Here is a 16,231-nt window from a genome sequence, read left to right on the forward strand (position 1 = left end):
TATACATAGCACAGACAGACATCTAGTCCTCATAGAAATAGCAATGTGTTTTTTTCTGACTTTGCCAATTGCAGTTATTCAAATCATGTTTTGGCACACTATAAAACCACTTGTGTTATATAAGGTTTTTCAGCCAGTGTGACTGTTCAAATCAAGCGAAAAGTGTAATCTGTGCAGAATGAGAAAATAAACAGTTCTGTTTCCACCCAACTGGACTACATTTCCCATAGCGTTGTGGGCGTAGAAAAGGCGGATACGCATCAACACGCCTTGATGCCCCTTGGTCTTTTTCTGTAAACTGTGGCAAACAAGTTGTGCTCGGAGCTGCTGAGGGGGCGGCTGCTGATCGGTAGGCAAAGACTATTTTTTAATGAACAGCTCAATGTATAACAGGACAAACATGGGCGATAATAATATGTCACTGTACTAACATTTATTCCGGGTTGTTTTCCCTCCGTTAACTTTCTTGTTCCACCCACCACCGCGCACAACGGCTTCTATACGTCGGACTATATGCTACTGTATGTAACGTTAGAAATGTGTCTACTTTTGCAAAAAAAATACATAATTTTCTCCACGAGTATTACTTTATAAACGCGCGTTTGTATACGTTCCATGTTTTTATTTTAAAAAGAAACATGCACAATATAATATGAAGTTTAGAAGTGCGAAGTTCCACTTATAAACTGTTAAAAAACAGACACATCCGAAGTGAAGATCGCCACTGATGATCATTCCTGTCGATGCTCTGTAAACTTCAGCCATGTACTTATATATTCACGTTTAATAGCAGAGTGTGTAACTGTAACATGCCACACACGCAAACTCACAGTACGCACGCGCGCACACAAACATGCACGTGCTTGTTGAGGTAGTGCTCCTTTCTTAGACCTCTGTTCCGACTGTATCAGCACTTTTCTGTTTATTCTTCTCCATGTGTGAATAGATAGTGAATCGGCTGAAACGGCAGATATGAACCCCCTGATCACACCATAAACAAAGAAATGCTGCAGGCTGAACATTTTCGCGCATTCACACTGTTTACATGAGAAAAACATTCTTGAGTTCAAGATATTTGTTCACAAAAGCCACTATATGAGTGAAAAAAACTTAAAAATCTATTTGTCTCAAGGATTAAACAATTAATTTGTTAAAGGACGGACATTTTTCACTTTTTAAAATCAATATTTGTATATTTTTGTCTACATAAGATTTGAAGCAGATAATTGTATTGCTGATGGATTATGTTTTGTAAAATAATATTTGATGCAGGATTTTCCTTAAAAAACAACAACAATGTATAGGCCTGGACTTATTAAACAGTTATCAGTCATCACTTATGACAAACTAAAAGTGTGCTGTAGTGTCAGTCTAGGGTAGTTTTTTAGGATCTCCATTTGCTACAGTGTTGCAGGGGTTTGTATCTGCACAGACCTGCCCAATGTATACCTGTATAGCTGTATAGCTGGGTTGCATATGATGTCATCATACATACATGAGTGCACTCTCTGGGTGGAGGGCAGGCAGCTGGAGGCATGATTTGTACCGTTTCTGTACGTCTGTGCCATGCAATCAACTTGGAAAAAACAAGGGCTAGAAATTAATAAAAAACCCTACAAAGAATCGGCAGCAGACATGGATCAAAAACCTCTGTCTTATGTCGGGCAGAGTAGAATTAATCTAAGGTTAAGTTGAAGTGTTTAATAAAGATTATGTTTGATTGTATTAGAATTACAATGGGCTGTGACTTATTTGTGTTTTGAAGCAGCGACCAGGTATGTAACAGCATTCAGCAGACCTCTGGGAAAGGCTTGGGTAGAAAATAATTGCAAGTTAGCAGCCATAGCTAGGTTTGTTAGGAGCCTGTTGCCAGTGGTGCTTCCAAATACATATTGGAGTTTAAATGGCAACATAAAAGACAGTCATTTTCAAATGCATATACTCACCTGGGCAAAAGCAAGACAGCAGTCATCCAGTACTACCTTTGCTCTGATGTTCTGGTTCCATTCGTCTATGTGGATCACAGTCAAATTACTTCATGCAGGTTCATCAAAAACCTGTTATGTTGTCACTTTTCTCTATTCATTTGCACACTATGTGGATATATCACTCTGTGTGCTTAAATATAACATCCCAGACTGTGGTGGAAATTTTATAACATTTTTACAATTTTACAGCCTAAATAAGTGATTGGGATAATAATCATTGATTTACAATAAAAACAACTTTTAGTTTCAGCCTGATGTGATTCATAGATTATCATAGGTTGGGTTTGTACAGCTGTCCTTACACTTTTCCATTAAAAAAAAGACATAAATAAATAAATAAATACAGTAAATCTTCTAATGACTTCCCTGGTCAATTCCAGCAGCCTGAGTGGATCTCCAAGGAACCAACAGTTAGTTCTCTGTTAATTAATGATGGGCTCATGTTATCACTCCTGTTGTTGGGGGAAATCCATACTAAGGGTGGTTGAACACAGAATTAGTCAATTAGATTGCTAATTAATAGCGAGCATTTTTTATTATCGACCCTTGCTGCCAGGTCTGACCATGAGGTTCAATTGCAGTTACGACTCGTCAGCAAACGGGGAATCTGGAGAGGACTGAACTCCCCTCGGTCGGCTGTGCACCTTAATCTAATCTATTCTGATTAACTAAAGCCACAATAACTAACATCAGCTAGTTAATTATGTTTTTCGTGTATCCCTGCTGGGAGGGAAAGTCCGGTCTAAATGCAATAGAAATGAAAATGCATGTCGAAATGTCTTGTTTTTTTTTGGCTTGAATGATTAAAGTTTTTGTTGGTCTGGCTTGACGGAGTACAAAGTTTAGTATTCTTTCCTCTCCTTCCCCACATTGGCAGAGCTTTAAGGCCAAAATCCCCTTTTCTGCTCCTCTACTTCCTTACATACAAATGAGTCTTCTTTCAATTGAACTCATATGTTAGAATTACTGCTGGGAACATCCACTTTATCCTCTTATGGGTAATTGGCAGTAGATTTGTTTTGTTAAATCTCAGACACATCTTTAAAGTTTACATCCTGACAGCGTAATACCTCTAAGTGCTGTGGAATCACTTTGTGCAGCAATGCAGAGCATGTAAGACAATGCTTGAAATGTAATGGAGGCTTTCAACTGACAAGGAAACAAGATGGACTGAGAAACAGGCTGGCATCTCATGCTGATCCGCCTAAATGTCTCTCCTAGTTATTTGATTTTCAAGTATTTCTTGACTAACCAGAACTGGTAAGCAATATTAAGGGATAAGCTCTCAGCATATGCAGCCATTTGTTTTATTCTTAACAAATATCTTTGTATGAAAAAGCAAATATTGCATGAAGACCTAGACACTGACTAAGCTTGTTATCTCTTTCCCATGACAGGCAGGCAAAAAGGCAGAGCAACGGGGCCAGAGTGCAGCAAAGCTGGTTCCTGGAAAACATTTCTATGATCTTTTGAACAGCGACTCCCTGATTCGCCCACTGAACAGGACAAGTCATGTACCAAGTTGTACCTGGAGGAGCGGGAGGCACAATTACAGATGTTATCCCCAAGCAGAAACACAGCAAGGACACTCGACCCTTAGTCGGAGCTGGAGTAATCGGCCTGGTGCTGGTAATTGCAGCAGTGACTGCATGGTGTTATTACATAGCCTCTCTGCGCAAAGCTGAGCTGCTTAAGACTCAGCTCTTGGATTTGAATAAAGATGGCTACATTATCCGCAACCAGGGGGGGTCTATTGTTTTCAGGATGGATTTCAGGTTGGTGTTTTTCAGCAGTCTTTCAATTTTTATGCTTTTAACACTGCATATTTCAGATACATCAGAAACATTTATGTAAAATGTAAATGTATGCTAGTTATTTCAGTTACTTCAATGGATAGTTTGGATTTTTTGAAGTGGGATTGTATGAGTTACATGTCCATAATCATTGTATTACCTACAGTAGATGATGGTTGGCACACCCTCAGTTTTGAGGAGCAGGCAGAAATACTGGCACAGAAGCAAGAAAATTTACTGCTGTGGATGGAGGCAGCAGCAAAACTTATTTCAGCCACCTAAAAATCAATATCAGTTAAAGGGTATGCAATATTTATAATATTTTCACCACTTTTCCTTGCTGTCAGACTACCGTGTTTAAGTTTACGTCAGAGTAACTGAAGCTGTGCTCTTATCAAAGCCACCAGACTCCATTGACAAAAAAATAACTTTTTCTCTATCTGACAGAACACTGCTCTTCTTCTGCCTCGATCAGTTAGTTAGTTTGTCTTATTGTGTGACTTTGGTGTATCCAAAGTAACCCTTTAAAAAAGTCACACAATATCACAAACTAACTTACTTATTGAGGCATCAGTAGACGAGCAGCTCCTGTGTTCTGCAAGATAATGTTTCTGGTTTGTCAGTAAAGTCTGGTGGCGTTAAAGCGAGCATAGAAAAGATCTTAACTCCGCCCTGCATAAACCTGCACTCTGTGTCATAACTCCTGCCTGCTTCTGCAAACTGCGGCCATGCTGACTGACATCAACAGTAGTAATACACTGACTATGGTTAGGTAGTTCAGACAACTCCACTTCAAATAATCTATCATCTAACTATCTTTAAATGTTACAACAGAAATGTGAGGTGTCTGTTGAGAGTGATTTCTTGTAATTGTATTTCAATTTTATTGTTGCCAGGTCAGGCACACTGGATTTGGATTCATGCTCCAAAGAAGGGGAGATGCTGAGCTGTGGGAGCACTACTGATAGAAAACTCAACTTTTTCATAGAGACAGTGCGCCCCAAGGACACTGTACAGTGCTACCGTGTGCGTTGGGAGGAACTGGTTCCTGACATTCCTGTAGAGCATGCCATGACATACACATTTGCACACTGGTATGGTGGTGCTGTGTCAGCAATTCAACACTGGCCTATTTCTATTTCTGGCCAACAGGCTCCCAAACCCTTTGTTACTAGTGACATCTACTCAAACCGTAATGAATTTGGTGGGATTTTGGAGAGTTATTGGCTTTCATCCAATGCTACGGCCATCAAGATTAATAATTCAGTGCCCTTCCACCTGGGCTGGAATGACACAGAGAAGACCATGTCCTTCCAGGCGCGATACAATGACAGTCCCTTTAAGCCAAACCCAGGAGAGGCACCATGCGCCGAACTCAGCTACAGAGTGTGTGTGGGCTTGGATGTGACATCAATACACAAGTACATGGTCCGTAGATACTTCAACAAACCTAACAAAGTGCCCGCCAAAGTCATGTTTCGCCATCCTATATGGTCAACCTGGGCGCTTCATAAGACTGACATTGACCAAGAGAAAGTCTTAGCTTATGCTGCAAACATCCGCAAGCACTCCTTTAACTGTAGCCACTTGGAAGTAGATGACCGCTACACCAGCCGCTATGGAGAATTTGAGTTTGACACAACAAAGTTCCCCAATGCTTCTGCCATGTTCCAAAAGCTGAAATCAGATGGATTTCTGGTGTCGCTGTGGATTCACCCTTTTGTCAACTACGACTCTGAAAACTTCCATACTTGTGTGGAGAGGGGGCTGTTTGTCCGGGAGCCCACAGGCCGGCTGCCAGCCTTGGTGCGCTGGTGGAATGGTATTGGCGGCATTTTGGATTTCACAAATCCAGAAGCTCGTGATTGGTTTTCCTCCCAGCTGCGTTCGCTGCGCTCCAGGTTTGGCGTATCATCTTTTAAATTTGACGCAGGGGAGACCAACTACTTACCATGGAAATTCAGTACTAGAACTCCCATTCGGGACCCAAGTTTTTTCACAAGACGTTACACGGAAATGGCCATTCCCTATAATGATAGAGCTGAGCTGCGCAGTGGCTACCAGTCCCAGAACATATCCTGCTTCTTCAGACCAATCGACAGAGACTCTGTTTGGGGCTATGAGCTGGGTCTCAAATCTCTTATTCCCACAGTGCTCACCATCAGCATTCTCGGCTATCAGTTCATCCTCCCGGACATGATCGGAGGGAACGCCTATCTGAACCGCACAGATGGAAATCATGTGTTGCCTGATCGAGAACTCTATATCCGCTGGCTGGAGCTGGCGGCCTTCATGCCCTCCATGCAGTTTTCCATTCCTCCGTGGGAATACGACAATGAGGTGATCGAAATTGCTCGGAAATACACAGCCCTCCATGAGAGTATTGTGGCGCCAAGGGTCCTGGAGCTGGCTGGTGAGGTGCTGGACACCGGGGACCCAATAATACGGCCACTGTGGTGGATTGCCACAGGTGATGAGACAGCCTATAAAATCGACTCCCAGTTCCTGATTGGGGATGACCTCATGGTAGCCCCAGTTTTAGAGCCGGGAAAGCAAGAGCGAGACATCTACCTCCCAGCCGGCCGTTGGCGAAGCTACAAGGGGGAGAGATTTGATATCAAAGAGCCACTGCATCTCACAGACTATCCTGTGGACCTGGATGAGATTGCTTACTTTGTTTGGGTGTAGTGAATGTAAAGCTGAACAGACTTGATTAGCTTCTGCTGCAATTTGCTTGTAAGACAAGCTTCACAAATGTAGCATTTTGCTTGACTTTTTTATGCTTGTGTGAAAAGGGTTTGTTATTGAAAAGCTTTTCTGCAACAGAATATGAAGCCTTTTTTTTAAATTATAACACTCAATTACTTCACAAACTGTGCCACTCAAACATGCTAAAAAGCACATGTCATTTTCTTTTTCTTTTTTTGTGGCTGAGGACAAGCAGAGAAGAGTCAAAAAAGTTGACAAACAGACTAAAAACATCAGTTGATCAGCAATATTTGTTTAAACTTTGCTGACATCAGCCACAGTAAGTAGGATAGCACCTAAGTTACATAGTCTCACTTTAAAGCCTGTGAAAGTCACACATATATGAAACATTTGTCAAAAAGGGAATATGCAAACTGAATGAAAAAAGGCATAGTTGTTATTGTATGCCATAAAGTTGAAGTTTAATGTAAGCCAAACAGATGGGAGGACAATTGAAGGGGTGTCATTATCGTCATTCAGCAGCTAGTAGGCTACATAAAACCATCTATATTGATAAAAAATTCAGTTTGACTGAGGAATCCTACTTTCCTTTGACGCTAATGACTCTTCTTCTCTTCGGCTCCGAGATACTTTTCAGGAAGTCAGGTTTTATGCTTCACTTACCAGGATGAATGCTTGAAGTTTAATCATTACAAACTGCGTGCGTGCTCATTTGTGGAACACAGTGTCATGTAACTACTCTTAGCCCAGAAGAAGATGCCTTTTATTAGGCACTAAATATTTTATGCTCTTCCTCAGGTAACAGCTTTTTCTGGCTGTAGTGTGTTTTGAAGTGTCTGGTAATTGTTTTTATTGAGCTTTTGCTGACTAAACAGCTAGTCATACTATAGTGTAAAATACATTGAACGCAATAAGCTTAGTGATAATGTTCTTGTTACTTTATTCTGACTTGACATACAGTGTGGTACTCCAGATGCCGTGAATATAGCCGCATTCAGTTATCAAATGAATGGTACAGTGTGTTTTTGTTAATGTGAATATTGTGTAACTGCAGTGATATCTCTAAGTGCCATGTGTCAATAATTACTGTCACTACATACTATATACGATTTGTTGTTATGCTTTATATTGAATGTTTTGTGTTGTTACATAATGTGACATATTTCTTATGTAATATTGTTTTTTTAATTTAACCCTTTATGAGGTAAGTTAAACATTTATGTGCCAGACTGTTAACACAAATTTAAAAAAAAAAAAAGTTTTTTCACAGTTTTAGATCAAAGTACATCATGTAATATCACAGATGCACAAATGCAACTCATATTCATTGTCTCATCAGACTCAGGCTAAAGCAACAATTACTTCTTCCAAAGAGAAACCAATAAAGCTCATTTAACGGCTTTATGAATACTCATTTTTGTTTGGTCAGTCACAACCTGCTACGGTGTGTTATTTCTGAATAACAGAACGTGGCTAAAAATAACAGACTGTTTTAATCAGTATTTTGTATCAAGGTAAATATATCTTCAGTAAGTAGCTATGTGATAAGAGGGCAAATGTACAGCAAGTTGGTCATTATTGTGAAAAAAACCTCTCATGAGGGTAATTTAATACCTGCATCTATCTCCCTGTCGGGGATTTATTTTTCGAAAATGACCCGCTAGCTGTACGTTATACCTTAAATAATACTGGTAACACATAGCTTTACAAATAGCTGTTCAAAGACTCATAAGTCCAATCCATTCAATTCAAACATTGAAATAACTTGTTGAGGTAGATTCTGATGAGCTTTGAACCTGCAATTAAAAAGCAATCGTGTTTTTGTGAAATTACAAAAAAGCTCCATATAGTGCAATGTCCTCATTCTTATGTAACTGCCGTCCATGTGACTTACATATTGACCTCAGTAAGTTTTGTTTGTGCCTTTTGACGTAGCGTCATCATAACACTACCTATTTATAGCAGTTCTCACTCAGCATCTGGGCCAGGCCAACCTCTGAGGCTATTTCTGTCTCAGACTGTCTTGCTTTATGACGAGACTGAGAGGCGGTATATCTCGGACTGAATGTTTCTTTGCTGTTGGCTCTTCTGACCCAGCGTGTGCTGTCTGCCTTAAGTTATTGTAACTCAACATTGCACTAATGCAAGAGTGCATATTTCATGTGGATTTGTATGAATGTATTCAAATAAACCAAGTTTGACTTCTTACGAGTATTTTTTTGTGCACACAACAAGATTAGTTTTTAAATAAATAACACATGATACCAAAAACCCAATTACTACATTTGCTCCTATGACAAGATGACTGGCTTTATATCCTCTGAGAATGATCAATATGTACCCAACTCTTACACACCTACACATAAAAAACAAGAAAAATACAAACACTTGGACATGAAATTCAGGTCAGTAAGCTGACCGTGCAACCGGTGAGCCAATAACAACCTGTGACCTCTTATGAGTCTGCAATACATGAAAACTAATGCGCCTATCAATGCAATATTGAAAGAGACACCCTTGAGGGACATTTTCCAACTTTTCGTCCCCGACTCATCACATGGCGATAATGACAAGGTGATGAAACAATTGTGCAGGTTATTTGGAGGCTGTGTTCAGATCAATAAATCATCTGGTGGTTCATGATGTGAAGCCAGAGAGCAAGTGATATGAAACAAGCAGACACCAAGAATAAAAAAGATAAACTTCAGCAGGCGATAACAGCAACAATATTTATTAGAATCACAGCCATAAGCATGATTGTTCTGTCTGAGTTCAAACAGCCTGGCAGGACCATTTCTTACAGCTCCAGTCGATCTTTCATATGTTTGGGGAATTTATTCCATTTCAGAACAGCGGGATATGCTTCAGAACTACTTCACTTCATTTGCCAATGCCTCATCTTTCTTTAAAATTGATCTTGACTTGCAGCATGTGCGGGGAGGACATATATTCATCGATTAGCTGTCTGTGTGTTGCAGGATCAATATTATTTGTTGGTTTGCTTTCTGCAATCATATTGTTTGGTTGTGCCCATCTTTTCATAGGCTGGACAAGTCATTTACTGAATGTAGGCGCTTTAAGGGGAGCTTGGAGATCTTTAAGAAGAGGGTTGACAGAAAGAAGATTAGAAAAAATGACCATTTTAAACAATAGGTGCTTAATTAATCAAATTTATTGTGAAAAGACAACGGTAACTGAATAATTGCAATTTCTGTAGAGATATCAGTGAAATGTATCTTCAGTTTTGTTTATTTTGCATTTTGTTTCTTCTGGCAAGAACGGAATAATACTGGAAAAGGATTTAAGAGACTCTTGATGTACATGACATTTTATGCATATTTAACATGATATCATAATGTATTACTTTTAAAATCATGGTAACCGTCAATACCAGTATACAGTAACACCCCTAGGCACATGCTATACTGTTGTCACTGCTTTATGGGTTTGTTGATTTAAATTAAGGAGAAAATGCACATTTACCTAATGTTGATCGCAGTAATATGGCGACTAAGGCTTAACATTTTGACTCAGAGCATTTAAATAAAAAAATTATTAAAGACATTAAAAAATAGTTCTTTTTTTTAATGAATGGACTCTTAACAGATTTTGAAAACAAAACAAAGACATGAAATCGGTGGGTGTTTTGCCAATGTGGTGCTGCTGACGTCCAGAAGGGTGCAGTGTGGCTTCATTGATAAATCCTCTCTCTGACATGTCAGTGGACCATGGTCCAGATGTTACGCGCGCGCACACACACACACACACACACACACACACACACACACACACACACACACACCGAGCAGGACACAAAACTGGCAGAGCACTTCCCCTCTTCCTTCCCCACCTGTGAGCCCACCTGTGTGTCCATCTGCAGAGGAGAGACGCCAGTTGTTCTGGTTAGGAGCCAGTGTGTCTCAAGTACCTTCTCATATCCTCCTTTCCTGAGCCTGTCTGCTGTCTGTCCTCCCCTGTAAGGCATATATATTATACACAGAGAGAAGTGGTGCTTGGAGCAACAACCATAAAAACGTTAATAATAGATGCATATTTTGCAATTTTCCAGCTCGCTTTTTTTCAATCAGAACTATCTTTAATGTCCTCGGTTGTGAGAAATACCTGACAGTTCTTGAATAAATATTAACCTTGATCAAGAATTTGTGTAAAAATGAACTATTTAATCACAGTATTGTATGTATGTGGCTTATTGTGCCATAAATATGACATAAAATCACCTCAATTTATGCTATAATCTGTGTAGCTAAATGCACACTTGAATTAGCTAATTAATGAAAAATATATCCCAAACAACATATCATACATAATCACTTAAATGCTTGTATATGAGCATTAAAAATACTGAATCCATCATCAAAATTGTTGTTGGATCACAATTATAAATCAATATGAACGAGAGACAAACAATGATGAATAAGCTTCAGTTTTCATTAAAAAAGCGTTCCAGCTTCTTGGAGCTATGTGTGGAATGAGCGTTTATTGTAGAAGACCACAGGGGAAATAAAACCCCATGGCCGTCTCTTGTGTGAAGTGAGAATCTTTGTCCTTAACCCAAGATTTTCACTCCGTAACTAGAATGACCTCGCATCTGGAGCTGCCATGGCTTGTCTGACAGGAATATGTCTGTCCTCGCTAGGTAACAAATGAACCCAACACCCCAGAGACTTGTCTCGCATCTGTTTATCTTTTTCACCTGTCGGTTCGCTGCACTGCATCAGGCTTACACTCCTCTGCAGCCTTTGTGGATTTCAGAGCATGCCTCTGGCATTAAAGGGACAGAGATAGTCAGTGTTGGCGGGTAGCAGCATTTGTTAACTTTATGAGTGGGTGTGATAGTAAAGTATAGTGTCGTGTATAAGTCCACTTACATATTTGTTTCATATTTTTTGTTATTATTAACACTGTTTTTCATTTCTTATTGGCTTTCTTTGGTGTTTTTATTTGTGTTTTTTTCTTATGTCTTTTTATTTGGTCAGAATTTCTTCCGGAGTACAATAATAAAATGCAACTATTCAGAAACTATTTAACGACAATAGCTGCACTTTAACACACTCCTACTTGAGGCACGAGCATTTAAAAGAAAATACTTTTAGCAAGAAGCATAGTTTTGATAGCACTGTATGTTCATATAATTCTGACAATTTTCCACTGAATCTAGTATGAAAGGCTAGTTGACATTCTGTTTGTTTTACTAGTGAAAACAAACAAGAGCCTACTATTTGTTATAACTAGTGCAGTGCCCGTAGGAAGTACTGTATGTATTCGTATATTACATGCCACACTACAACGTCTGCAACTCCATAAAACACTTACTAAGGTAAGTACACCATCCAGCACTTACACACTGAACATTGATTTTCGCTGGAAACTATTTGAATATTATTGGAAAATTTAACCTTGCAGCGCACTTTAAAACTCCGACAGATAGGTAGGCTAAATAGACTTACAGATGAGATGAGTCAGGCGTGGAAATCCAGAGCGAATTGAGTTACTGACCAGGTGTAGGCCTATCACACAATGGGGCGGAGCTCCCCTTAAGGGCGTCTGATCGGAAACAATACCGCAACACGTCCTACGTAACTAATATTTTGAAAAATGAATTCAAAAATCTTCAAAATCGAGGATGCACACCTTCGTGCCATGCACAAGCCACATACAAAACCTGAGGTCAGTCTGACTAACGGTCAGAGAGATATGCCCTAGACACACACACACACACACACACACACACACACACACACACACACACACACACAGACACTTCTTGCTTAATAGATAGATGTATTTAAAAATGGTTACGCTTATGAGAGAAAAAACCTGAGGCTTAACTCTGCCTACATGCATTTATTTGGTCTCATTAATTAGGTATTTAACATGTGTATATGTTTTCCTTGACATATGCATACAACAAAGTTATGATTTATGATGAATATCTCTTTGGTTTAACTAATCAAATAATATAACGTGATGCGGAAATGGAAGTAAAGATAGTCAGAAATGTTAATTTATGCAATCGCTCCTCTTAAGATTTATAGATAAGGCCTTTCTGAATTGGGTTGTGATAGTTTGCCATTTTTAATAAGTGGTCAAATTCAACTACTTTGATTATTTATCAAGCAAAAATGCTAAAGATTTTCATGTTCCAGACTAGGTTGCTGCTTTTCTTTTATCCTTCTTTTCCAAACCAAAAAACTTTGCGTTTTAGACTTTTGGTTGGACAAAACAAGCAATTTAATGCCACCCCTTTGAGCGTGAGGAGTGGTTATGTTAATTAATTCACAATTGCTACTGAACAATTGAATAATTGCTTAATCAAGAAAATATTTGGCAAATGATTTGATAATGAAAATCACTAGTTGCAGCCATCATTAGTCACAGCACTAGACTTAACACCTGACTGCAACTGTAATTTTGTTGTTGTGGACGATGACAATAAAGCTTCCTTAATCTTGAGATAGTATATATAATATATAGTTGAGAAAAATTGTGCCATATATGCTCAAATAGTAAAATGAAGGACTTGGGTGAGGACAACAGGCAGGGCACTTCCTCTGTGCCTGGGTGGGGGTAAGAGGTTGAACGAAATGTCAGCCACTGAGGAACAGATGCATAATTGAAACATTGCGTTGCCGCTGCAGCCGTGCACAAGGTTGTTTGATTGATACCGTTTTAGAACACTCCTGTCCCCTCATGCTCATGGGGTTTACATGGGGAGAAACCAGGGGAGGGGGAAAGGTGCTTAGGTGGCTCATCTGGGTTTTGGAGGAAAATTGGTGCCATCCATCAAACACTGCATTTAACAAACGCTAACGTAGGCCTCGCCAACAAAGGGTTCGTATATAAGGCAGCGAACCGGAAAACATGTGAGGTGCAGGGACTGCTGAGGGTCTATCAATCAGCCAGTCAGCTCCTTTATTTAACAAGCGAGGGCCACAGACCCCGAGGGCCACACTCCATATTCTGGCTGGTTGGGCTTGCAGTCTTCTCCTGTAAAAGGAAGAAAAAAGAGGAAGAGAGGAGTGAAGGGAGGAAGGAAAGAGGGACATGAAGGGATTGGGGTTGGGGGTGGGGGTGGGGGTTGGAGGTGCAGAAGGGTTTGGCCCGTGTCCCCTGGCGTGCTGGTGCGCTTCATCTTCTCAGTGCAAGGGCCTGGAACTGCTGCTTGATGGGATTTTCAGCCCTGTGGCCTCCGCTGTCCCAGCATCCATCTGGAGGGCTGCCGTGTGCACAGCGAAGAGCCAGCCACTCAGCGACACAGCCATAAAGAGCAACCCGTAGGCCAGCCAATGCCACTGATCTGAGGCTCGCAGCTCTGTTCAGTGGACAGGCCAACACTCAGTGGCACACATTCCTGTCGGGGACACGGGCTGATCCCTAAGCTACTGTGTGCTCAGTGGAACAGAAGACACGCTCTGTGAGGCAGCCCACATCCAACCACTGACTCCTTCAAAGCTTAGAAAATTGGAATGGAACAAGGACTTCACTATTCAGCATCCTTAATGGTGTGGAGAGCACTATCTCCCGTTTCTCATTCTGTGTGTCACAGCAAATGGAATATATACACTCATCCTTACTTTTGCATATCGAGATTTTACAGTGGCTTCAGTATCTGATAAAGGTAGGAAGCAGAACTTATAGAGGCACCTTGTGGATGATGCAAATGCACACACAGTAGTCACACTGATTCCCAATTTGAATAATCCGACTGGAAGGTTGGCCATAATAAATCCTTGCCTGAAAACAATACTTCCTTTGCATGTTCAATAAGACACTGAGTCCAAGTTCAATTTAATACCACAATGCACAGCATCCAGAACAAAAATATCAGCTATATATAATTGAAAATCAAGACCAAATATTCAACGACAATCATTACTGCCTCTCATTACTAGATCCAATTTATGTACGCCCCTGGGGACAGAGCAGCAAATAATGGTTGAGATACTGTACGCGGTGTATTGGTAGTGAATGTGCACGAGATCCCGTCTGATACGTCTGAGGAAAGTTTGGATTGAAAATGTTTTTGTTTCTCCTCAGGGCTACGCAGCATCATTAGCATATTTTTTCTCTCCTGACGACTGTAAATTCAGTGAATGCAGCCCTGTGGTGGGTAAGGTGGGCAGACGGCAGACTGTATAAATAAACAGAGTCTGTCTGAGGGCAGCACTGTGGCCCCCACCTGCCCACCATCAATCAATATTACAGCGGCCACTGGCAGCCCAATCGCCCTTTTATAGGCCTGTGAAATGATCAAACATCTGCTCATAACCATGCTTCATATATAGATGGATCATACATACAATATCAAATTCTGATGATATCGTGCTGCACAACAGGATCTCACAATGACAATACAGCACATTTACCCAAAAGTGTGTGGAGCGGCAGATAGGAGAGTGTAGGCTTGAGAAACAGTGGGTTTTTTAAGGCTCACCAAATACTGGATTGAGAAAAGCATAAATGGATGTTACATGAAGTTATTCCTCTTAATAGCAGTATTTTGATTCACGTAATTTTATGTGCATTTTAAATTATTAAATTAGAAAAGCTGAATTGAAATCCCAGGAGCCAAGTTTGGATAAGCTGTAAAGAATAATGAATGGAAATAACAATTTAATAAAAATTCTGGGGCGACTCCATTCACTGCAAAAAGAAGATAGATTAATCTGATTGTATAGAAGTCTATGAGAAAATTACCCTACTTCTCACTTGATTTATTACCTCAATAAACATTCTCATGATGAGTTTATAGTCTCGATCACTAGTTTCAAGTCTTCTTCAACACTGCATGATCTCTCATTGTCTCATTTAGAGTAAAAAAGATGATAAAGCAGGTTATTCTTTAGGGTGTGTATACCTCATGATTGATAGGTGGCTACCACAATGCACTGTGTGTTTTCGTCTTTGAACTTTGCCCGTTTCACAGTGTGTTTTCATCTAATTAAAAACAGTAAAAATGTCTTATTTAGTGTTTAGTTGGACTAAAAGACACTAAAAGTGTCAGCTGTTCATTTTGAGTAACGCTTGTTTCCTGCTAACCAAGCTATTTTGCTTGAACTAATGTTAGCTGATGACGTGGTATTGGTCCTGACTGCTGGATCTTCTGCTAGATAGTTCGGACTCACAGTGACGATCTCCTGTATTAAAGCTGTTGTGTTACTGCTGATGTTTCAGTGAGCAGGGACAGAGTCTGGAGAATAATTTTGTGGTTGTTCAGTCTCCTGTCGATGTGGTGAGTCTGTAGCTTTGAGGGCTTTAAGTGAAGATGTGCTGTATAATGAGACATGAGCTGTAATAAGACCATGTGTTTGATACATGTATTCAGTACTGAACTGTATATTTGCTAAGAAGCAAGTTGTGTCTGTATCTTAACCATCTTAACATTTCTAATTGATGTGTTTAGGTGTTTTCTACACTATTCTCATACTATATTTCCACAAGTCATTTGTTTTCCAGTTACTGATCTGTTTGCGCATGTGCTGGTTGAAAAATAACAAATATGGCGATGGTCACAAACCAAACCAAAATGGTGACAGCCAAAATGCAGAATTTTAAGGGGTTCAAACGGTGGTCCAAAACTAATGGGTAATGTCATAGTGACAACGTCTACTATTCTGATACAGTCTATGGTTTTCTCCAAGTCAGTTTATGGAATCAGGCCTTTAATGTGTTTTTTGCCACACCTTAAAAGTTCTTCTAACATTTGAATAGAAATGTGGT

At 40.0% G+C, this 16,231-nt stretch overlaps 1 protein-coding gene across 1 annotated transcript; it reads left to right on the forward strand.

The window, feature by feature from the left end:
* Positions 1 to 286: 286 nt before the first annotated feature.
* myorg (myogenesis regulating glycosidase (putative)) lies at positions 287 to 8,698 on the forward strand. The gene is made up of 3 exons (XM_059330091.1): positions 287 to 349; positions 3,386 to 3,763; positions 4,678 to 8,698. The coding sequence occupies exons 2-3, from the start codon at positions 3,501 to 3,503 to the stop codon at positions 6,467 to 6,469; spliced, it is 2,055 nt and encodes a 684-aa protein (XP_059186074.1). The 5' UTR covers positions 287 to 349; positions 3,386 to 3,500; the 3' UTR covers positions 6,470 to 8,698.
* Positions 8,699 to 16,231: the final 7,533 nt, after the last annotated feature.

Source organism: Centropristis striata, chromosome 3 (genome assembly GCF_030273125.1).
Source record: "Centropristis striata isolate RG_2023a ecotype Rhode Island chromosome 3, C.striata_1.0, whole genome shotgun sequence".
Classification (NCBI taxonomy): domain Eukaryota; kingdom Metazoa; phylum Chordata; class Actinopteri; order Perciformes; family Serranidae; genus Centropristis; species Centropristis striata.